The sequence below is a fragment of the Dendropsophus ebraccatus genome, chromosome 5 (assembly GCF_027789765.1).
Source record: "Dendropsophus ebraccatus isolate aDenEbr1 chromosome 5, aDenEbr1.pat, whole genome shotgun sequence".
Classification (NCBI taxonomy): domain Eukaryota; kingdom Metazoa; phylum Chordata; class Amphibia; order Anura; family Hylidae; genus Dendropsophus; species Dendropsophus ebraccatus.
This window is the reverse complement of record NC_091458.1, coordinates 23,046,057-23,070,441: the sequence shown is the minus strand read 5'-3', so window position 1 is coordinate 23,070,441 and position 24,385 is coordinate 23,046,057. Positions and strand designations below refer to the sequence as shown.

Here is a 24,385-nt window from a genome sequence, read left to right as displayed (position 1 = left end):
AATCATATACAGGGGCCAGTGCTACATAACACGTGGGATACCACTGTGTTCACCTGGAAGGACAAGATTTCACTTAAATATCTCTTTAAAGGGTTAAATTAGAAGATATAGAACTGGCTATTATGTCACCTTCACTGATGAAAAGGCAATATACAGCAAAATATAAGAAAAAAAAATATATACAATATATATGTGATGATGGAAAATACAGCTTTATATACACATTCTCTAAGGCCGGACAGCATTTGATTTGCATCAAAGTTAAGGAATTGTGAATTCTGCATAAAACAAAATCAAAAACTTAGGTTGTGCCAGAGCAGATACAGTACAGAATATACACCGATCAGCCGTAACATTACCACCATAGGTGGATAACATGGGTTATCTGCTGATGATAATGGCCTCTGTTAAGGGGGGGGGGGGTATATTAGGCAGTGTTATGTGTAGAAGACTGGGTCAGAGCATCTCTAGAACGGCTGGTCTTGCGGGGTGGTTCCTGGTAATGTAGTGGTTAGGACCAACCCAAGGAAGGACAACAGGGGACAGGTTCATGATGTATGTGAAGGCTAACCCATCTGGTCTGATTACACAGACTAGCTGCTGTAGAGCAAACTGCTGAAAAATGTCACATCACACAGGGCATTGCTTTTAACAGTACAAAGTGTAGCTGGTATTAATGTTCAGGCTGATCAATGTAAATACATAAATACCCTTTGCCGAACGGAATGGGTAAAACATTGAAGGAACAGTATTTTCAACAGTATCTTCATTGCAGCTCAGCTTCCTGCAAGCAATTAACATTCAAGTGAATTGGGCTAAACTGCAATACCAGACACAGCCCATAGACAAGAGGGGCGCTATTCACACAAAAAATAAACACCTCCAGTCCTCAGGTTATGTCTAGTATTAAGATTTATTTTCATTTATTTTAAAAGGGATACACCAGGCTGGCTAGGGGGCTTTTCTGGCTATGGCCGGGGAGGAGGTGGATGAGGCCAACAAAGCCCACTTACCTCTCCAGTTCCAGCACCGGATCACGCTGCTCCGGTCCGCACTGCTTCAAGCCTGCTCAGCCAATCAGTGGGATCCAATGACTGAATTGGGACCCGGCGCTGAAACCAGGGAGGTAAGTGGATGTCTCATCCACCTCCTCCCTGGTCATAGCCAGAAAAAGCCCCTAGCCCGAAATACCCCCTTTAATGGAACTTGGCTGCAAAACCCACACCCAACCTGAGGACAAGAGTGGCGCTGTTTCTGGAAGGAAGCGGCCACCTGTGGCTCTTTAGAGGTTACATGATGGGGGTTGCAGTTTTCTAAGAGCTGCAAGGCCACAGGGGGAACACCAATTTTATGGTCGAAACCCAAAATATAGTTAACAAAACAGGTGCAAAGGGAATAATGAGCAGTCAGTTGCCCATCAACCAATTAGGTTGCAGCATTTACTTTGAAAAAAGTAAGAGCTGGAATGTGATTGGTCAATGTGGGAAACTGATCTGCTCAAAGTTTATTTCCTCCAGCGTTTCCCCCCTATTTTTGGTCATGGGTCTCATGCAAGTGAAAGGAATGGTCTCAAGGGGAAATAAAATAGGTCCAGACCGAAATAGCTAGAAGTGAAATGGATGAGAAAAAAAGTCTTCGCTTTTGGAACAAGCCACTTGAAATGACTAATACTAAGAGGCCAGAGATCCGGGACGGTCAGGGTCATTCCTGGGCCTCCAGGCTGTTCTGCTGTTGCTGTGGGGGGACGGGTTGAGGTAGATCTAGCCTGGCCCACGTCATTGGTTCGGCCTTCTTCATGAAAATCTCAACCTTGGTTGCGGTTAGGTTCACGTAACTTTTCTGCACGTCGATAACCTGGAGGTGACATGACAGTCGTCAGCTTCAGAACAATGTGAACTTACACGAGATACAACTAAAACATATAAAGCCATCGGCGTGATCTTGGCAGCTGTCACTAAGCTTAGGGCCATGACTGCAGGTTATTGCTTCCAGCCAGTGACCACCATATATACTATATCAGGGGTTAAAAGGGTTCTACCCCCACAGACACTCATCCACTATTCATTCACCTACATGCAACTTTACCGTCGCTTTGGTGTCTGATGTATTTCCGGTGTCTTTACTAACAGAAATGCAAAGATGATTGCCTGAAGCCTGACCCCCCACTGATCTATACTAAGGATATGCCATCAATTATATAACCTGGGATAACTTCTTTAATAGTAAGTTTACACAGTCCAAAAAAAAGCTTAAAGTGTCACTGTCGTTTCATTTTTTTGCAGAAATCAATAGTCCAGGCGATTTTAAGAATCTCTGTAATTGGGTTTATTAGCCAAATATGCAATTATCTGCATTCAAAAAGACTTTCCCCAGCCCCCCCTCCTCTCTCTCATTCACTGCTCATTATCAGGAAATCCCGACTCTTTTACATCAGTTGGGCCCTGTCTGTTCTATGGAGAGGGGAGGGGGGAGGAGGGAAATTAGTTGCCAGCAGAGAACAAAGGATTACACAGCGGGACCTGTGGGGGGAAGCTTCAAACTGCTTTTTAATGATAAAAATGCATTTTTCGGCTAATAAACCCAATTACAAAGTTTCTTAAAATCGCCTGTACTATTGATTTCTGCAAAAATAATTTAAACGACAGGTACACTATAAAAAAAAACAACAAACCCATGAAGTTTCCAGTTCCTATTGACTTAGATAGAGAAAGCCCAAAACAGCATAAACACTAAAAAAAGAGTCACGTTACCTTTTCACAACAGTTATGTTTTTATACACGACTTTTATAACTTGTGTGGACATACCCCAAGACTTTTATAAGAGTAATATAAAAGATAAAAGTGAGAGGTGATTATGGGACACTACTTACTCCCCATAACTGTAGGTTCTGCTGAAATTCTTTCTCGCCATCAAAGACGATCTGTATATTAACCTAAGGGAGAGAAAAGTTTTCCAGCTGTTAAGTAGGGAACATAAGGTACAAAGCTGATCATACAAGCGGCAATACATCAGGGTTGTACACCTCACACAATCTCCTGTTATTGGCCTCTATCAACAGTAAACGCACATGGGTCGGCATGTCTGCTGCCAGTCACCACAAATCTGAAAACTGCAGATTATGCTGCGGATCGGAGTAACCACTGATGCTGCTAACAATCCAGCTATGAGATGATCAGCGTGCAGTCACATCCGACAAGGGGAGATCAGGTTACAGTGGATACGTCCACACCAGCCAAGTTCTGTGTACGAGACCAATTAAAACAGGCCTTGTGCAAAGAACTAGACCAGCATGGGACATATCCACAGTATCTTCCAGCTTTACACTACAAATGCCTAGGTAAGTCAGACCATTTTATTTGCCGCTTGCATCGGTCTATTCCATCTGCCCGACAGCCGCTAAAGATTGCATAAGCTAGATTTACCTGGGCACTTGCTGTGCTGGTGAACACTCTATTGACACTTAAAGGGGTAACCCAGAGAAATAAAAAATCATATAGATTTGTAAATTACCTCTATATAAAAAAAAAAAATATCTCATTGTGGGAGATGATACCAGGCGCAAACAGAGGACCTACAACATGAGGATTTTCACCACTTTGTGAAATTCCTGTAGCTGTTTTCATTATTTTGGAACAATGTTACCTGCATTTACAGAGCCATGATTAAGGACGAGTAAGTCCGAAACATCCGAATTGTCCGAATTGGTTAATTTATGAGAGCCGGAGACTTTCCTCTTTTTCTGCAATACATACGTATACCGCCCCAAGGTCCGGGGTACTTTTCTGGTCTGTCGAGCTCCACCCAGGCAATTTGCTCAAAGGAGATACATATATCCACAATTAAGGTGTGCTGACCCATCACTGGACTTTCTTCTACAAAGCCCCATCTAGTCATTGGATTATCGACACTCTTGTGGAGTGGATTGAACACAGAAAGGCTATGCTCACACGTCGATGAAATTTAGTGGATGGTCGTCACTAAATCATTTCCGTTGCTTTAAAATAACGGCCATTATTTGCAATTAAATGATGGCCGTCCACTAAATTTTACATTTCAGTCACTGATTGGTGGAACAGCCAGTCCATCAGCCGGGAAGGGCATTTTCCCCTGAGCCGTCATCACAACTCTGAGAGAAATGACTTACGGCACAGTCCAGGGGCCAGTCAGGCAGCACATCACAGGCACGGGGAGAGGTAAGCGATGCGTCATTATTTCTGTCTCCCATGCCGGCTGTTAAAAATTACTAGGAGGACAGACTTCTCCTTTAAATTAAAGATTGCTGGTAACCAATGCAAAATCTGTACAATCCCACCGTCTCTATCCCCTATAAGTAGACCTCTGTCCTTAGCAATCCCTTTAAGAACTGTAGCACCTGTAACAAATCAAACTGAACCTAAGCCGTGTGACTGTACACACACACACACACACACACACACACACACACACACTCACCTTTGTGCTATTGGCCTCTACAAAGCTCAGCTCTGGTACGGAGTTCTTTGCATAGATTGAGATGGTGACTCCGCTGCCAGTCTGGTGCCAGTCATGTCTGCAGGGAACCACCTTCTTAGCCTGAAAATACAATACAGACCATGCCAAGAGAGCTCTGCGATAAAACGGAAGCCAGGACGGTTGTTAGTGGTTCAACTTACATCGTCTTTCTTAATCCATAAATGTGTCCCCTTAAAACATCCTTCCTGGGATAAAAAAGTGTTGAAATCTGAAGTTTTCCTCTTACAGCAGCTCCAATATTTCATCCTGACAAAATAAAACATATTGTAGAGATCACGAAACAAAGACAGGAAAATAAAACCCTGACAATACCAACACTGAACTTAAATGAGAAAGCGAACTGGTTTCTGCCGCCCCCTGTGGGCCACTCGTATGCAGCCATCATATCAATGATATTTACTTATATTATATATATATATATATATATATATATATATACACACACACACACACACACTTAAGCAACCCACATCCATCCGGGCACCATACTATCTTCACTGCAGAAAACTCCAGCCCTAACATCCTAGTAAAACCAGCATGTGATGGGGAGGGATTACCTAAAAACATGTATGCAGACCAAGGCGGCTTCCTACATACCCTTCATGGAAGATGGGCACCCCGCTGTGATACTGACACACTTCTTCATTGCTCTGAGGTCCTGTAAATGTCTAAAAGGGAGAGACGCTGAAGTTATAACATACATAGGCTGCCATCAGGTGTCCTGGCAAGTGTCACCCATGGGGTAGATGTGACACCCCCCCCCCCCCAATCTGTACAGATTAAAGGGGATTGTGAAATGCAGGAACACCACACTTGTGTCTCAGGATGAATAAACATGTGTCTTTACCTTTGTGCATCCGCCATTTTTACAGGGAGTTCCGATTTTGATTTCTCCTGTGTCCTCGTCTGTATCACAAGAAGAGAAGCCGTAATTAAACATTAATAAAAATCATGAACATTACAAGAAATACGGGGCAGTACGGAAGGGCTGGACGGTATGGCCAAAAATTTTTTTATTTTTTTTAATTATTCTCAATTCAAATCTATTTTTTTCTTTTATGATAGCTGTAGTAGTAGTTTGGCATAGTGGATGAGGGGTGTAGTAGTAGTAAAGGCAGTAGTGGGAGTAGGAGTAGCAGTAGTAGTGGGACTAGTAGTATTGAGAGTAGTAGTATGAAGAGTGGGAGTAGTAGTATTAGTTACTAGGTAGGCATGGTGGAAGAGGAGTGGGGCGCTGTGCCGAGTCCTCACCCACTGATCTGGGTCTTCCCTACCCCTGGCGCTCCTCCTGGATCTCCTATGTGCAGGCGGGCAGCCCAGTAGGGGGCGCTCTGACCTGCAGAAGCAGCAGCTTGCCACTCCGGGCCATGTCAGACTCCCTGTGCAAGTTCGCCAGTAACCACACGCCTGGGCCCTGTTTACACCTTTCTCCCTCTGCAGGTCACAGCGCACTTTTCTTTCTTTATTTTTTTTAAATCGAATTTTTTTTCTAAGAAAATAAAATCGATTCTCAAATTCTAGGCAAATTAAAGGGGTTATCCAGCGCTACAAAAACATGGCCACTTTTCCCCCTTTGTCTCCAGGTCAGGTGTGGTTTGCAATAGGGCTACATTTACTTCAATGGAACTGAGTTTGAAACCACACCCAAACTGGAGACAAGAGAAGGGGAAAAGTGGCCATGTTTTTGTAGCGCTGGATAACCCCTTTAATAAAATTAATGTCATAAATCGCCTAGCCCTAACAGAAGTTACCAAAATGGTTCAGGAAATTATGTGGACAGACAGACGGGGGGTCGCCACAAGACCCATTCCTTTTTAGGGATCTATGACAAATCTATCTCATAAATGTCAAAAGCAAAGCAAAACATTCAGAAAACTTTCGACAAGTCAGAAGTTTGGACTGGTGGGGTTCCGGCTGCTGAGACCCACTAACTGCTTGAATGAAAGGGCTAATGACTGACCGCTGTGCCCCTTTGTCTCTGGTCAGCTATCCTTATAGAGAGGAGTGTGTGGTATAGACACAGAGCAGAAATGAAGGGGCATAGATGAGCCCTTCTGCCTGATTCATGGGGATGGGGGGGGGTCTGAGAAGCAAGAGCCCCAGGCACACAAACCTCTGACATGTCTCTATGACATATCACAAATGGCCTAGGTTCACACAAAGTCATTTTTGGCCCCTTATCCACAGCTCAGCCACTTCTCTGGGACTTCTCATAGTAAATTGAGTGATGAGTGACCATGTGCGCTGCCTCGCCATAGGGGACATTTGACCTCCCTTTTCTTAGTTGTTTGGGGTCTTAGTGGTGGAGCCTTCAGCCAGTCACCACCCCTTTAACCTCTCAGGTTCATTATTATTTTCAGTGCTCCTTTCTCTGGGTGATCACAAAGGTCCATGTGAATGCACAGTGCAGGGCTGACAGGGGTTAATGGTATCTACCATGCAGCGAAGAGTCACCTCTTAGATAATAAATGGAGCTGGTGTTGCGTGCGATGTGTCAGCAGCTCTCGCTATGGTCAGCTCGGCTCACGTCAATAGTGAAAGCTGCCGAGAGCCTGGAAAGAATTTATTTTTCCACATCTTTTCTTTGGCTGCAAATAGGATCCTGGTGCTTTTTATAGATGCGGGAACATCAAGGTCAATGGCTGAGCGACACTGTGTTACTGAACTGATCCCTCAGTGTACTGTGTGCAGAAGAAGGGTACAGAACACAAGACGCACAAAGCTGGGGAAGGGGCCGCAGGTGACCAAAGGGCAAAGTCCTATCACAGTATTGATCTATAAAGAGCATCTGTCCCCTCTCCTGTCTAAAGGCCCTATTCCACGCAACGATTATCGGCCCATCCCTCCTCACTCGCTGTCAGCGCGTGTAATAGTGCCAGTAGCGGAATAAGCAGCAAGCGAGCGCTGACCTCACAGCTTGATGCTCGCCACATCCTTAAGGATCCTATTACACGAATCAATTATCGTCCGTACTTGGCCGATAATCGACAGGTTAACATGCATGGTGTCAGCTAATCGTTGTCTTCCTGCATGAATCAAAGTGCAGAGAACGATGGTCGGCTGCCCTGCTATCTCCTATGGACCCCCAGAACACCTAAAGATCATCCGGGCAGCTGCCCATGGCCCCTGCACTCTTACAGGTTGGCGCTCGCTTGCTCCTAATATCGGCTAAGTAATATGGCCCTAAAGTGATTTTTGACAATTGCAAACTAGAGCTACCTGAAATGGTTCACCTTATTACACAGAACGATAGTCGTTAGTAACTACAATCAGTTTACTCAATCTGATCCCAGCAAACGAACAAACAATGTGGAATTACACAGAACAATTAGCGAATAATAAATAATTGTTTAAATTTGAACACTAAAATGTTTTTCGCACGATAATCTTTGCTTGTACTAGGGCCCTAAGCGTGATGTTCCAGCCAATCAGGGCTGACGCTCTTTTGACAAGAGGAATGATGCTGCCCAGTTGTCCTTTTATTCATAAGTTCCTGGGAGGAATGACAGGACTGGTATACACTGGAATATATACTATGAGCTTCAATGTGAAGGATAACACGGACTATACAGCACTGAGGTATACAAGAGTAAATTAAATGAGAATCTGTCAGCAGGTTTGAGGGCTCAGCATTGCTAACAGGTTCCATATACATATTTACCTGCTACAGTCTGCTCGTTCTCCGAGGAAAGCTTCAGCTTATCCAGCGCTTGCTTTAAGGACGCTGATATCTTTAGCTCTAACCGGGATAAGGGCTCGTCCCCACTAGAATACCAGACAGAAGAAGAGAGGGTGAAGTGCAGGTGACTTACCAAAAAAACAAATATAAAAACATGGTAGACAATGAACAACGCTCAGGACCAGCCATACAGCAGAATAAAGGGTCCCTGCCACTATACCATGTTGTAGTGTAAGTGTTCAGACCCCCATTGATCTCTAAATATAGCTGGCAGAAGAGCATGGCAGAGGGCTTCTCTAACCACCAGCGATCTCCTCTAACATGAGAGCTTACCATGTACGCATCAAGAGCACCCCGCCTCTATGGCTGTCATGTGAATGTTCATGGCACGGGACCAGGGAAGTCTCATCACTGGAGCGCTAGGGGATCAGTAAGGGCCTATTCCACAGGCCGATCAATGATGTAAACAAGCGCCGACCTGCTATATCGGCACTCGTTTACTGGGCCTATTCCATGGCCCAACAATCGTTAGCGTGGGCTGCAGGGACATCGTTACCGATGTCCTTGCAGCATACATTACCTAGCAGGGCTTCTCCTCCGCTCCGTCTCTATCCTGGGTCCCGCTGCGCAGCATCAACTCCGGAGAGGCCTGACTGAGCTGTGAGACCGCTCAGCCAATCACTGGCCGCGGCGGTCCCGGCCTGTGATTGGCTGAGCGGTCTGACAGCTCAGTCAAGCCGCAACAAAGCTGCTGCTTCGCGTGGGACTCAGGTAGGAAGACGGAGCGGATAAAAAGGTCATGTATGCTGCTTCTCAAATTGTCGGTCGCCCGCCGTGCCCGCTATTCCACGCAGCGATGCGCGGAGGGTGAACGATGATTTTAGGTTTGGGCCTAAATAAACGATCAGCAGATGACACGATCACATCGGCTGATCGTTTTCCCTATTCCACCGAGCGATAATCGGCCCAATTCGGCTGATTATCGCTCCATGGAATAGGCCCCTAATATCGGTCATTTGTAAAAACTTTTGACATGTCACATCCATTGTTCTTGTATGTCATCAGACATGTCAGAAGGTATTGATGGCAGCGGCTCCTGCTACAATTCTGAGATATGGCTGAGGATAGAGAGCAGAAGCATATCTCTCCCCACCTGTCAATCAAAACAAAAGTCAGTAAACTTTTGTCCCAGTAACATGTCTCTTGATTGATGGGGGTCTGGGTGGGGAGACCCTCACCAGACACCAACATGACAAGAGTTCTCAGTGCTGGGCCCCTTGCAGTGATACTTGGTAACATGGGCGGAGCGTCCTACACCCCAAGGAGAGGCTGAAGGGCACAGTCTCCTCTATCAAAGTTATTATGACTCATCGGTAAAGTGGTAATACATATAACCTAAGCTGACACACTCATCACAATGTCTATGCAGCGTCCTCGGGTGATTTCTGTGGAACAAGATGACGGAATCTTACAGCTGTCGGCTGCCGCTCACACTTCAAAGCTGCTCAATGATTGTGAGACCTGGTGACTCTGCTGCCCATAGAGTTTACTGATCTCATAGTAAAGAAGTGTACACCGTAACATGGAGAACTACCCTACTGGAACTAATCGTTCTCTGTTAGTCTGTGCCATCCATACACACTGAACTGGCATTAAAAGGAATGTATCACCTACATTATCTTTTACTGATTAGAGTCAGATACTAAAAGTGGTTCTTTTGCCCAATCTCTTTCTAGTTTGACTGTAATTTTTTTTTTTATTACACCTTTTTGTACATTGTTATGGGGGTGGCCATCTTGCCAGGGCTGTTCTTAAAGAGGATGTACCACCCAGTACATCCTCTTTAACCTGAACCCATGGATCGATCGGCACCGGCACGAGGAAGCAGGTGCCGCGCTCTGTTTTTTGGACCGCCGCCCGATTTCCGTGCACGGCGCCGTTTGATCCAGCGGTACTGAAGCACTGGAGGTCGGCCGGGCCGCCCCCAGTATGCAACGGCTCCATTCATTCTAAGCGAGCCACGTCATACAGGGGAGGGAATTCCCTCCCACTGGGGGTGGCCCGGCCGACCTCCAGTGCTTCAGCACCGGCTGGTGCCGCTGGATCGAACGGCGCTGTGCACAGAAACTGGGCAGCGGTCTGAAAAACGGACATTGGCACCGGCTTCCCCTATGACGGCGCCGATCGATCCGTGGGTTCAGGTTAAAGAGGATGTACCAGGTGGTACATCCTCTTTAACAGCAATTAGTGACATGCTTTACAGCAAGACTCATGGTCATAGATGACAACAGACAGACACTGTCCCCTTGAGATGAATGTAAAACGTCATTGAGGTCACTCCACAGGGAGCTGCTATTGTCTCCTGTATTTACTGGTGTCACATGTTGCTGCAATGCTGCACAGATCACTTTACAGCTGCCTCCACAGACAAGAAATCTCAGCTTAGTGGTAGCCCCAGTGGCGAGAATGAAAACTTTAAGATCTTATGATTATTTTATAATATAGATAGAAAAGTGATAAATTTGAAAAAAAAGTGTCACCAAAAATGCTCAAAAAATATTTTGAAGGGCCCTATTCCATGTGATAAATATCGTTAATATTTAAAATTTATTAAATATATCGACTATATATAGTGTCGGCAGTATAGCCAAGCAACAGCGATTTTTGGCCGAATTTTAAAAGGCCAACGCATAGAAGGCTCGATCAAAGGATGTTTTTAAAAAAATGTATGTTGAGCAATGAGATACATTGCATACAAATAAAGTGGAAAAAAATCCAAGGAAAAAAAAAGAAAGAAAGAAACATTTAAGAACGTCCACCGGAGGCAGAGAGAATGAAAAAAAAAAAAAAAAAAAAACACACTAGAAAATACTCGCCCCACCTACTTGAACAATAATCTTTGGCTCATCACCTCCTGTAATCACTCTCCCTAGCATCTAGAGCTAAAGCTTCGGCTGTCCAGGCATGATGGGAATTGTAGTTTTGCAACAGCTGGAGGGCCGAATGTTCCCTATCCCTGCTCTAGAGGGAAATAATGGAGCAGTATTCACACCCAATGCATAGACAGGAAGGGACCCCCATCACCCACCTGGGTCTCTTGATACACTCTACAGGCTTCGGTGCTTGAATGATGTGTTCATTAAACTTTGGCTTTAACTCGGCCAACTCTTTCTTCTCCGCCGTGGTCTTCACCTCGGGCTTCACAGGTTCTGGAGGCTTTTCGTTACTGTGTAAACCCTTTGTGCAGCCCTGTAATTAAAAAAAAAAAAAAAAAAAAAAAAAAAAAAGATAAAATACTAGATAAAAGCTCTTCAGAGGAAAGGGAGGGTTGGTCAATTTTCTGTGTCAATGAGATGCAAAGGCTGAGAAATCATAACATGTTATTACTTCACGTCAGGGATATGAACACAAGACACGCACCGCGATGCTGAGGAAATCCGAGAAATCTGTCGTCCGCCTCTTACAACACGACCAGCCCTGAAAACAACAAAGACAGAGACAAGTCAAAGCACGGCCGCATACCAGGCTACGAGCGCTGCCATAACACGAGCATCACACCTACCTTCAGAGCATCGTGAAAGACCGGGACCCCCGGATGATAGGTGCAGGAACCTGCAAGACAACAACACACAATAAGACAAGGAAAATCCTGCAGAATTCGCCTATTATAAAGTCAAGTCTGCAGTGGCCCCATCTCCCCTCAGCTGGGAGTAGTAGTTCTGCATCATCTGAACTACAGGATGGAGATCACTGCAGGAGGGTATTATTCACTGCATTATATCATACACCTATATGGGTACTTTAATGCTTACTATCAGTACTAGAACTGTGTGTCCCCGACTGGCAGAGGCTGCAGAGAGGGGCCCCGACTGGCAGAGGCTGCAGAGAGGGGCCCCGACTGGCAGAGGCTGCAGAGAGGGGCCCCGACTGGCAGAGGCTGCAGAGAGGGGCCCCGACTGGCAGAGGCTGCAGAGAGGGGCCCCGACTGGCAGAGGCTGCAGAGAGGGGCCCCGACTGGCAGAGGCTGCAGAGAGGGGCCCCAATGGCAAAGGGTTGATCCCCTCCCATTACTGACAGTCCATCCTGAGGACCGGCCTAAATGGCTGAATACCCCCTTTAATGCCCTCTGGTGCTACAGTCACAAATTGCCATTACTTCTGAGGCGGGAGTGGTAGGAATCCACAAGCATAGTCAACCGCAAGTTTTTTTTTAGTAGGAAGAGAGTAATAAGTGTTAAAGGGGTACTCCAGCAAAAAATATATTTTTTTTTTAATCAACTGGTACCAGAAATTTATATAGATTTGTGATTTAATTCTATTTAAACATCTCAAGTCTTCCAGTACTTATGAGCTGCTGTGTGTCCTGCAGGAAGTGGTGTATGCTTTCCAGTCTGACACGGTTCTCTCTGCTGCCCCCTCTGTCCATGTCAGGAACTGTACAGAGCAGCAGCAAATCCCCATAGAAAACCTCTCCTGCTCTGGACAGTTCCTGACATGGACAGAGGTGGCAGAGAAGAACACTGTGTCAGACTGGAAAGTATACACCACTTCCTGCAGGACATATGGCAGCTCATAAGTACTGGAAAATTTGAGTAATTTACAAATCTATATAACGTTCTGGTACCAGGTGATTAAAAAAAAAATTGTCGGAATTCCCATTTTTAAGGACCTATACTTTTCGGCCATCAATCTCAGGTGTGTGGGTTTACCAGAACGACCACCTGTGTCAGTGGTGATAGGGGACAGGGGTCAGGCTGATGGAAAATCACTGCCAGAACCCTTTGTCCTGAGAGAGATAAGGCGCAGCAAGAGCTCTGTCTATGACTTACCCCCCTCCCCATAGAGAACACAGGGGCACTGGACCTTGCTGTGTATGGAGAGGATGGGCAGCGAGCAGGAGAGAACTGATGGTTAGGTGCTATATAGGAGGAGACCCTCACTATATATACCCCCATATACAGCTATGGCAGGTAGGTGCTATATAGGAGGAGACCCTCACTATATATACCCCCATATACAGCTATGGCAGGTAGGTGCTATATAGGAGGAGACCCTCACTATATATACCCCCATATACAGCTATGGCAGGTAGGTGCTATATAGGAGGAGACCCTCACTATATATACCCCCATATACAGCTATGGCAGGTAGGTGCTATATAGGAGGAGACCCTCACTATATATACCCCCATATACAGCTATGGCAGGTAGGAGCTATATAGGAGGAGACTCCCACTATATATACCCCCATATACAGCTATGGCAGGTAGGAGCTATATAGAGGGGACCCCCGCTATATATACCCCCATATACAGCTATGGCAGGTAGGTGCTATATAGAGGGGACCCCCACTATATATACCCCCATATACAGCTATGGCAGGTAGGAGCTATATGGGGGACCTCTATAGGAGCTGCACTGAGGGGACCCCCACTATAGCCCCGGCTGTGGCCCTCAGACCCCCCACACTGGCCCCTATACCGTACATGACATCCGCAGCCCGGCCGCCTGTCACTCACCGTCAGTGTTGCTCTCAGGGTCGTAGCGCTGCCCGCAGCCCCGGTTATAGCACAGCATAGCCATGAGGAGGAGGAGGGCGCTCGCTGCCGGCCGGGCACACACTGGAACACACACGCTTCCTTTCCGGAAAACGCCGGCTAACACTCGGGAACTTTCGCGAACCTTCCGCGCATGCGCCAACCAGGGGGCCCGGCGCTACTGCGCATGTTCGGGTCACAGCCGCAGCCGAGGGCTTCGCGCGCTTGCGCGGCAGTTTACCGCGTCACAGCTGAGGCGGCCGGTGTCTGTGTGGATGAGCGTGAGAATTGTATGATAGTGGATAACGGGTGGAAGGATATATGGAAACCTTGTCACAGGGCATGATGGGAGTTGTAGTTTCACAACGCCAGCTCGGCTTTTCCCACACTGGGTCCACTCTACTACGGATTTTTTTCATCCATTTTTGTAAAAATACGTTTTTTCCATTGACTTCCATTATAAAAAGAACGTATCGACTGATTTTTTTTTTTTTTTAACGTACACAAAAAATGTAGCTGACCTTATTTTTGTGTACATTAAAAAAAGGATGCGTTGTTATCCTTGTTTTTTTTTTTATAATGAAAGTCAATGGAAAAACGGATCAGAAGGGATGCACACAAAGGTATCTGTGTTTTTCTATCCGTTTTTTTTTTTGCCTGAGGCTGGGTTCACACTACGTAAAAAACAACGGCCATATTTTCGCAAACAACAGGTTTTATTTGCCAAATAACGGCTGTTATTAGCGCAAATACGGCCATTGTTATGAAATACGGCTGTGTTTTTGATGTAGTGTGAACATAGCCTAACTCTGTGTGGATCCCGCCACTCGTCCCTGCGTTGCCTCGCTCAGCCAGTCAGTGTCTGGGGCGGGACGATTATCGTGCGAAAAATCATTAAACCGTTCGAATTTAAACGATAATCATTCTGTGTAATTGCAGGCAACGATCGAAAAATCGTTCGTATGTTGTTGATCGTTTATTTAGATCTGAATCTAAAATTGTCGTTAATCGTTCGCTGTAATTCCACATTCGTTCGCTCAAGCATTTTTTCACTAATCGTTCAGTGTAATGGCGCAGTATTTATTGTTTTTCTGGGATCAGAAGGAATAAACGATCATAATAACGATTGTAATAACGATTGTAACTAACGACCATCGTTCTGTGTAATATGGTGAACGATTTCAGGTTAAAGATAAACAATCTCGTTTGCGATCGTTAGTCGTTAAAAATCGCTCATTGTAATAGGAGGCTTAATCCCACCAGTCTGTGATGTGGATCCCAGGTCATGACATACCCAGGAGAAGATGACAGCCCCCCCACCCCCCAGATTTCCTCTTTATAGGGGTTGTCCGGTGATAAAAAATTATTCACAGAATAACACACATTACAAAGTTATACAACTTTGTAATGTATGTTATGTCTGTGAATGGCCCCCTTCCCCGTGTTTCCCCCCACCCACGCTAGACCCGGAAGTGTGGTGCATTATACTCACCGCATATCGTGTCGTCCACGGTCTCCGATCCTCAGCAGTGACGTCTTCTTCGGGAGACCGGCGGATCTTCCCGAGTGCCGGCCGCCCTCTGCAGCGTCATCCGAAGCTCAGCCGCGATTGGCTGAGCATAACTGTGCTCAGCCAATCGCGGCTGAGCAGCTGATGACGTAGGAGCGTCATCAGCCGCTCAGCCACGATTGGCTGAGCACAGTTATGCTCAGCCAATCGCGGCTGAGCTTCGGATGACGCTGCAGAGGGCGGCCGGCACTCGGGAAGATCCGCCGGCCTCCCGAAGAAGACGTCACTGCTGAGGATCGGAGACCGTGGTCGGCACGTGACAGGTAATGTATAGCGCACCACACTTCCGGGTACACAGGTGGGGGTGGTGGGACACGGGGAAGGGGGCCATTCACAGACATAACATACATTACAAAGTTGTATAACTTTGTAATGTGTGTTATTCTGTGAATAATTTTTTATCGCCGGACAACCCCTTTAAATGGCAACTATCAGCATCATACTCTGCGCTTTCTCCGTGCAGTTTGTAGTTTAATCCTGGGTCTAGTAAGGCCGTCTGGAGCACTGGGGCTGAGTGAGGCGTTATTTTTTGCGCCATGATCTGTACTTTCTTTCGGTACCTTGATTGCACATATGTGACGTTTTGAAAACTCTTTATTACAAATTTTCTGGATTTGCTGGACTAAAAATCAGCAGTTTTTCACTTCTCTTCACGTACAAAACCAGGACTGTGGTAATTTGATAGTTCGGGCGTTTACGCACGCATCAATACCAAATATGTTAATAGAATGGGGTGATTTAAACTTTTATTAAAGAAGCAGTTCACTTTCTTTTTTTTTTTCGGCCCCCCGGGTAGCCGCTGTCATGTATACTTACAGAAGATGATCGGCGTCCCGTTCCCGTCGGTCAGTTCACGTCCCGCGGTGCCGTTCAAATCGGGCGCGCTCACGTCCGCCGGCTGCTGCGAGTCCTCTTCTCTCACCAGTGATTATACCCCCATAGACTTCTATGGGGGTGTCCATGCCGGAATTCCGGATGAAAATAGGACCAGTTATAAAAAATTCAGTTCTATTTACCGAAATGGACACCCTTGTGGAAAAATCCGGAGGGGTGTCCGTGACTTATGAAAGTCTATGCGTCTGAAAATCCGTCCAGATTTCCAGATAGCAAATCCGGATGGTTTTTCTGGACGTGTGAAGGGACCTAACTCTGCCAGAATACCCGTAGAAGGTGTTTTTACAGCTTATACTAAATAAAATCTGAAAATTGCTTGTGAAGAGCCGAGAGATGTTGAGAAATATTTCAGCCCTGACGTCTCTATCGTCTTTTCTGCTTCTTCTAAATCCAACTCTAGCAGCGGAAACCTACAAATCTCACCACTAGTAACCTCCTCTCCCCAGAGAAGACGTTTGTTCAGGAAGCCATTGACCTTGTCACTACGTATCAGGATGTTTGTTTCTGGGCCCCGAAGTGACAGGCCTGGTGTATTACGGCGGTCAGAGATGTCAGCCAGGTAAGGAAGCTTGGCAGGAAAACTTGGGTCCTACGGTGATTTGTGAAATCCTTCCCATCTAAAAAGTCCAGGCTTATTGACTTTTCTTCAAATCAAATGGGAAAGCAGCTTTTATTAAGAGTGTATGGGACTGACTGCATTCATAACAATGCCAATGCCTAACAATGTAAAAAAAAATAAAAATAAAATGTGCACACTATGATGGCTGAAATACAGACGCAAACAGTACAGCAACACACTGCAAATGGTAAGATGGTAAGCATAATGTGATATTTCTGAGGGGGTACTCAAGTAAAAAAAAAGTTTTTATTTGTAAGTTGTAATTTATTTCTATTTATAAATCTCAAGTCTTCCAGTACTTATCAGCTGCTGTATGTCCTGCAGAAAGTGGTGTATTCTTTCCAGTCTGACACAGTGCTCTCTGCTGCCACCTCTGTCCAGAGCAGGAGAGGTTTTCTATGGGGATTTGCTACTCTGGATAGTTTCTGACATGGACAGAGGTGGCAGCAGAGAGCATAATCTTCTATATTTTAAAATGACTCTCTTCACTAGGTCTAAAACTAAGTTTAGACTTCCTGTGTGTAGCGCTGCGGAATCTGTTGGCGCTATACAAATAAATATTATTATCCTGTTCTGTCTGTAATGATAATGAGGAGGCTGTTGTAAAGTGATCTGTACAGCATCACAGTGACATGAGACACCGGTAGATGGTAATGATAGTAAGACATTAGCAGCTCCCTGTGGAATAACCTCTTCAAAGGTCACAGAGTTCTCACCGTATTGTCTCACATTCATCTCAAGGAGGCAGAGTTTGTCTGTTGTCATTTACTGTATGTCCATGAGGCTTGCTGTAAAGCATGTCACTAAATGCTGTGGCAACTGCTTGGTCAGCAGCTGGGAGCCGCCGCCAATAGCCGGCACGAGCAATCACCTTTGCCATTTAGATGCAGCTGTCAAAATAGACTTATGAATTAAAATGGCCTTCATATACCTCATTGGAGGTCCAGTAGTCCGAATAAGTTGTCAGTGCAGCCCGAGGCCTTTCAATGTCACCTCATTCTGGCTCTGGCTTTACAGAGGGGGGGGCGAAGTTTCATCACTACAGTTCACCCAATCGTGGTGCTGGCTGCTGGAGTTCAGCCAGGTGAACCAATTAAACTGTGGATTGGGGTCAGTTCACATTATGCAGAATTTTCATGCATTTTTTTATTCAAAGTACATTTTCTAGAGAACACAGCAGAGCTGGAGCGAAATAGACAACACTCAAAAAATAGTGGCAAAAAATAGTGGTGCTTACCGTGCATTGACTGGGGAAAAAATCCTGGAGTCCTGCCTTAAAGGGGTAGTGCGGCGCTAAAAAATTATTCACAGAATAACACACATTACAAAGTTATACAACTTTGTAATGTATGTTATGTCTGTGAATGGCCCCCTTCCCCGTGTCCCACCACCCCCGCCCGTGTACCCGGAAGTGTTGGTGCATTCTACATTACCTGATCCGTGTCTAGGGCCGTCCGCCATTTTGTGCCAAACTTCATCTTCGGACGGACGGACGAGTCGCTGCCGCTCGTCCCCCCTCCGCCGCGTCACAACTGTGCTCAGCCGCGATTGGCTGAGCACAGTTATGCTCAGCCAATCGCGGCTGAGCATCGGATGATGTTGCAGAGGGCGGCCGACATTCGGGACAGACGGAGCTGTTCGCCGGCTGGCCAAAGAAGATGTCACTGAATGAAGATCGGAGACTGCTGTCGGCACGTGACAGGTATGTATAGCGCACCACACTTCCGGGGTGGGGGTGGTGGGACACGGGGAAGGAGGCCATTCACAGACATAACATACATTACAAAGTTGTATAACTTTGTAATGTGTGTTAGTCTGTGAATAATTCTTTACCGCCGCATTACCCCTTTAAGGTAATATACACACTTGACAACACATTGATGTCTCTTGCAGTCCTCATGTATGGCATCTTGATTCGGTCCCTGGCATTGGGTCATTGTTTGTGGGGGCGCCTAGCAGCGAGGAGAACTGCAGGAACAAGAACAGGTGAGAATATTAAGTCACTTGGTCTTCTGGAAAAGATTATTATCAAATCTGGATTTCTTTTTTTTTTTTTTTTGCCTTATCAGGAGAGCTACACGGTCCCTTTACAACATAGAACAGATAACAGGTAAATATCCTCTCCATTGACCGGTCATTCCTTAACCATCCTCTAGATGGCAGCAGAGTTCTCTGTATGTTTAAATTTTAAAGAAAGAAAAATGTTTAGTTTTTTCAGCCCAATTCAGACAACTTTATTACAGCTGAAAACTCTCAGATTTTATCTCTTGTGCCACCACAGGCGTCACCATATAATTCAGGGTCTGCAATGACAAAGCGTAGTACCGACAGTGTTTTTTTTTATAATGTACATTGAGTTGCCTTAACTTTTTCATTATGATCTACATCTTACAGGATCAAAAAGCAACACACCACTTTAAAATCAGGATGGGTATATAGAAAGAAAAAAATGTGGAATTACTGCAAGGAGACGACATGGCAGAAGAAAAACAAAAGCAGAAAGCCAGCGGACATCTGAGCAATCTGTAATATTTATAGGTTACATATATCTATATCACAAGGAGTTGGCTCGCAGGCATTGGGTGACGCCTTCCCTCCTCGCCATCACAAAGACGAACAAATGCAACTTTAATTACTTGAGGTGAAAAGCTGCTGAGATGTCTTGGAGGGGAGCCCCATGCAGTCTGTAACAGTGGCTACGCGCTGGTTTCCTTGCTTCTCACAGCCTGTGCTCCATGCTACCGGATGCTGCTGCAGATCCACCTCTGTCCTCTAGGATATGCGCAGCAGCCCTCTTAGATTTAAAGGGCCAGTATGTCTTTTCTTATTCGTCTTCCACCTATCCTGGCTTACCCATGCTCTGTCTATTCCATCATGCCTCAGTATTGTTAATTACCTGTGTTCCTAGCAAAGGAATCTTGCGTTATCTGCTCCTTGTGATACAAGGCTAGCAAAACTGAGTTACCTCCAGAATTGTGCTACAGTTCCCTATACCAGGGTGTTGGCCAATATAAATTGTGATGTGGAAGTCACATTGAATTGGCTCTGGCCAGAGGCCCACTTAGAGACCGGTTGTTGCAGGAGGGCACTTGTTCAGCTTATCTCTTCTGGATTTACAAAATTTGCTATCTCTGGGAGATAGATATGTGGTTTAAAGGTGCAGTCCCTGGGTGTTGTAGTGCTTTGCCACCTCTTTTCATTCACTTGGGGACTTTTGCACACTGCCTAATGCCACACTTTGGACATAATAGTCCTCCATTCTCGTGATCCCAGCTCTCAGACACCCACCTTTTCTCTAGTTTTCCCTAGCCCTTCGTATAGGGGATAACTTTTCATTTTGGGATAACCCCTTTAATCCCATACTTTAATTGCCTGATTGTGTTTGCTGCAGGAAGCTACGATATTATATATATATGAGATTATTTATGACTTCCACACAAAGCATAGAATGAAAAAATATATATGTTGAAGCCTATTTTATGAATTACTAACCGCATTGTACAATCTCATCTCCTACCGTGTGGCTAATCCCATATTATTTACATATAGCAGGATTTATGCAGATGGGAATAAACCATGACCCTAAATTCTATTTACACTGCTTGGAAATTCAGATGTGGCACAAAATGAATGCAGAATTCCGCAATCCTGTGCAAAAACACAACTATATCCTCCAAGTAATGCATTTCATTCTGCAATTTAATAAGCAGCTTGCTGTATGCTGACAGGAGCCAGGAGGTCACTGCTAGGAGAGGCTTTTTTGTTTTGTTATTATGCTGATATCCGCACCACATAAATAATATTGGAACTATATTTTATATGTGTATGTGTGTGTGTGTATATATATATATATATATATATATATATATATATATATATATATACCGTATGCTGTGTTGTGACTGCTGCGTGGGTGTAGGGTCACTTGGGCAATTGTCATGGTGGCCAGGAGTGGTGTTGGAACCCACCTCAGGACAAACGGGCCCCACACTTAAGGTTTGGATAACTGAAATGTAAACTGGTGTATAGGTGCAGGTGTAAGAAATAATTGACCAGAGTCCAATGACTTAACCAGGAGAACTTGGTTTACTGGTAAGAACATCAGTGCAATACAAGATAAATACACTTTTGGTAACTGCAGGTGTAGGCAGTAGGTATTTGCAATAGACTTGTGAAGTGAGAGTAGAGTGAAGTAGAGGAACATCCCTCTGCCTGGATTAAGTAGTTAAGAAGAGAAGCAACAGAAGATACTCGTACTCACACATAGATACTTTGGATCTGACCGCCTTTTGCCCTATAGTGTCAGGTTACCCGTCCTGCTAGGGTAGTATGAGGTCCCATGTCCCTGCACTGGATCGAGCAGACTTTCCAAGACTTCTCGGAACAGCCATGCGTTACAGTAGGATACGTAGGCTTACATGCTGCTTTGTCCAACTGGGTTCAGTACCCAGCCTCAGGTATACTACCCTGAAGGTGTATCTGAATGTATCCTAGGCACGGACAAGGTTTTCCTCAGAGGACGTCACTCCCTCCTAAGGGTCTAGCACTGCATGCTAGCGATAGTTTCAAGAAGATTTGAGATTGGGTATTTAGTTCACTGCATCCTATTCCAATCTACAGTTCCATTTTGCAGAATCAGAATTAAATGTTGACAACCCCTATTAGTTAGTTCACATAAAGTTTACATTGTTGGACAAACCCATTTATTTTGGCAAGATAAGCCAACAATTTTATGTATGTAGGTTTTTTTTCAAGCGAAATATTTGGCTATGTTGGGTTATACCATACACCATGCTTAGTTTCCAAAGAAGGAGCCATTGAAGCAGCTTAAAGGGGCTGATGACCTGTTTTATTCATTGTCTGTTTTGGTGCCAAATATAGCCAATAAATGGTCACTGTCGTTATAACAATCAAAATCTAAATTAACAGTAGATTTGGTATGAAGAGCAAGTTTGCAATATACATTCATTATTTTTTTTTTTGTTGTTATCATGCTGTAAAACAAAGCTGTACTTACCAGAAATTCAGGTCCAGTCTCCTGAAGGCAGCTATATAACAGCTATACTTACTGTATCCAGGTCCAGTCTCCTGAAGGCAGCTATATAACAGCTATACTTACTGTATCCAGGTCCAGTCTCCTGAAGGCAGCTATATAACAGCTATAATTACTGTATCCAGGTTCAGGCTCCTGAAGGCAGCTATATACCAGCTATACTTACTGTATCCAGGTCCAGTCTCCTGAAGGCAGCTATATAACAGCTATACTTACTATATCCAGGTCCAGTCTATTGAAGGCAGCTATATAAAAGCTATACTTACTGTATCCAAATCCAGTGTCCTCAGGGCAGCTATATAACAGCTATACTTACTGTATCCAGGTCCAGTCTCCTGAAGGCAGCTATATAACAGCTATACTTACTGCATCCACGTCCAGTTTCCTGCAGGCAGATTTTCTGACTTGTGCTGCTTGAAAAAAAACTGACTAAACACAGGAATTCCGGCCAGTACAGAGAGTCACGGCTCAATGTGTCCATCAATCACATGACTGCCTTTTCTCTGTGAGCACTCAGATGGCCTGGGATACACAGGACTTCCTGTTTTCTGACTCTTTGAGAAAAAACGTCAGAAAACAGGAAGTGCCGTGTTTTCCATGATAACAAAAAAAAAAAAAAAAGAATGGAAACTGCAAATTTATGATCTACTAAATTAAGGGAAATAGCCCTATATGTGCATTTCCCATAATTAATGTACATTAGAAATTTGTATAACTTTTCATAAGTAACAACGTATCAAAAATAATTTTTGGCCGGACTTCTCCTTTAAGAACAAGTTAAAAGATCAAAATGAATGATTTCTCGCTCGTCGTTCGATCGTTCGCTGCGTTTACACGTACGATCATCTTTCAAATTCGATCGTTATCATGCAAATTTGCACGATAATCGTTCCGTGTAAACGTAGCATTACACACCTACAGGAGCTGGGTGAAGTGCATAGCTATAAAGGAGGGAGCCACACCTCCCCACATGTGAAACATAATGTAATTACAGCCTGCACATTTATTATAACAATTGTTCACACTATGGAGTTTGCACACAGCCATGGCTAGCAGTAGTAGTTAGTTGGTACATTCAGTTTGATCAAACCGTTTGCTAAGAAACTCATTTTTTTTTTTTTTTTCAAAAAATTTTTTAAATAAAATGTTTGAAAATTTCCCTTAAAAAACTAAAATGTTATATGGCACTTGCGCTTTGCTGCAGCAACTTTCTGTTTTTGATCCCCAGAATGTATTGTCTTTTGAATTTCAGGCTTTTCATTGGGGTGTTGAGGTGGCTTCCATCCGTCTTTTTAGAGATCTTCCTCATATTCTTGTCCATTCAGCTGTTATCTTTTCCAATGAGCTGGGTCCTTCAATAACACACATGTCTGGTCATTGTAGAAGGTATAGATCTTTTTCCTCACTAACACCAATCTTCAAAATTGTCAATCTGTTTCCTGTCTCTCTTGTTCTTGTCCAACTATCACAACCATAGAAAATTCACACGACACAATAAGAACATAGTAATTCCAGTTCTAGACAGGTCAGGACATTGAGGATGAGTTGTAGAAGCTCTCGTAGGTAGTGCTAAGAGAACTTCAGCAAAGTTTTCAGAAACCCGAACACTGGGTATTCAACTCCCGGCGTCTGGAGAAATTGGATGCCACCCTAGGGCTGCTAGAAAAGCATGGCCTATGGCTGTATCCATGTCTTCCAGGACTCCGGAGAGCAGTATCCAACTTCTTCAGACGCCGAGAGTTGAATGCCGAGTGTTCGGCCAACTGGCTGAACCCGAACACTTCTCTGAAGTTTGCTCGCAGGTAGAGTTGATCAAGGCAAGTGTTGCCGAAACGCGTCAACCAGTGCTTTTGTCTGTTCCTCTGCATTATCTTGTTTGAAATATAGAAAGTTGTGACCTTTTTACTCCATTTAGGTTATTTTCCGTTATGCTGATCCTGTTCCGGGTTTTTCCATGCACCATTTGGAGAGTAGGAGCCGGTGAGCTGAACGACCAGGGTTTGACTGGTAGGTAGAGTGGTGTGGATGAGGTGGCCCGTGCTTCTTTCTACAAGGAGCTGCTCCTAGTTTATATTCCGGACACACTTCCCATCAGAATATGGTTACACTTGCAATCCGAACCTCGTATTATCTGTACGAATGGTTGCACACAAGGCAGAAAATGATAATTACATTTGCAAATATCAACCCAAGAATCCATGTAATCCTTTAATTCTGTAGTCATTATTTGCAATGCTAAATCCAAATGAACGTTTGTTGTGCGGCACCTTATGTAAAGATCACAAGTGACCTTCCTGCTGACATTTCTTATTGCATCGTGTCGGCTGTTTCTCTTGTTTTATAGAAAATTAGATTAAAGGGGTTATCCAGTCTTAGAAAAACATGGCCGCTTTCTCCCAGAAACAGCACCTATCCTGTCCTCAGTTTGGGTGTGGGGTTTTGCAGCTCTGTTTCATTGAAGTGAATGGAGTTGAATAGTAATACTGCACAAAACCTGAGGACAGGGGTGGCGCTGTTTTTGC

General features: G+C 44.7%; 1 protein-coding gene and 1 long non-coding RNA gene across 2 annotated transcripts; one reads left to right on the top strand and one right to left on the bottom strand.

Moving 5' to 3' along the window:
- Window positions 1-1,159: 1,159 nt before the first annotated feature.
- Window positions 1,160-13,889, bottom strand: CHORDC1 (cysteine and histidine rich domain containing 1). The gene is made up of 11 exons (XM_069971993.1): window positions 13,710-13,889; window positions 11,755-11,804; window positions 11,613-11,669; window positions 11,281-11,441; window positions 8,175-8,278; window positions 5,361-5,419; window positions 5,111-5,181; window positions 4,654-4,759; window positions 4,454-4,573; window positions 2,871-2,933; window positions 1,160-1,854 (listed from the first exon to the last, which is right to left on the bottom strand). The coding sequence occupies exons 1-11, from the start codon at window positions 13,771-13,773 to the stop codon at window positions 1,702-1,704; spliced, it is 1,008 nt and encodes a 335-aa protein (XP_069828094.1). The 5' UTR covers window positions 13,774-13,889; the 3' UTR covers window positions 1,160-1,701.
- Window positions 13,890-16,297: 2,408 nt separating this feature from the next.
- Window positions 16,298-20,399, top strand: LOC138793429 (uncharacterized). The gene is made up of 4 exons (XR_011363264.1): window positions 16,298-16,997; window positions 18,704-18,796; window positions 18,880-18,920; window positions 19,205-20,399. It is a non-coding gene; the product is annotated as an uncharacterized lncRNA (long non-coding RNA).
- Window positions 20,400-24,385: the final 3,986 nt, after the last annotated feature.

Excerpts from the sequence above, each read along its gene's own strand:
- CHORDC1 (XM_069971993.1), bottom strand. The coding sequence starts at position 13,773 with ATGGCTATGCTGTGCTATAACCGGGGCTGCGGGCAGCGCTACGACCCT. Across the intron at positions 11,805-13,709 it reads CCCTGAGAGCAACACTGACG|GTTCCTGCACCTATCATCCG; the intron begins GTGAGTGACAGG and ends GTTGTCTTGCAG. Across the intron at positions 8,279-11,280 it reads GAGTGTATCAAGAGACCCAG|TGGGGACGAGCCCTTATCCC; the intron begins GTGGGTGATGGG and ends CTGGTATTCTAG.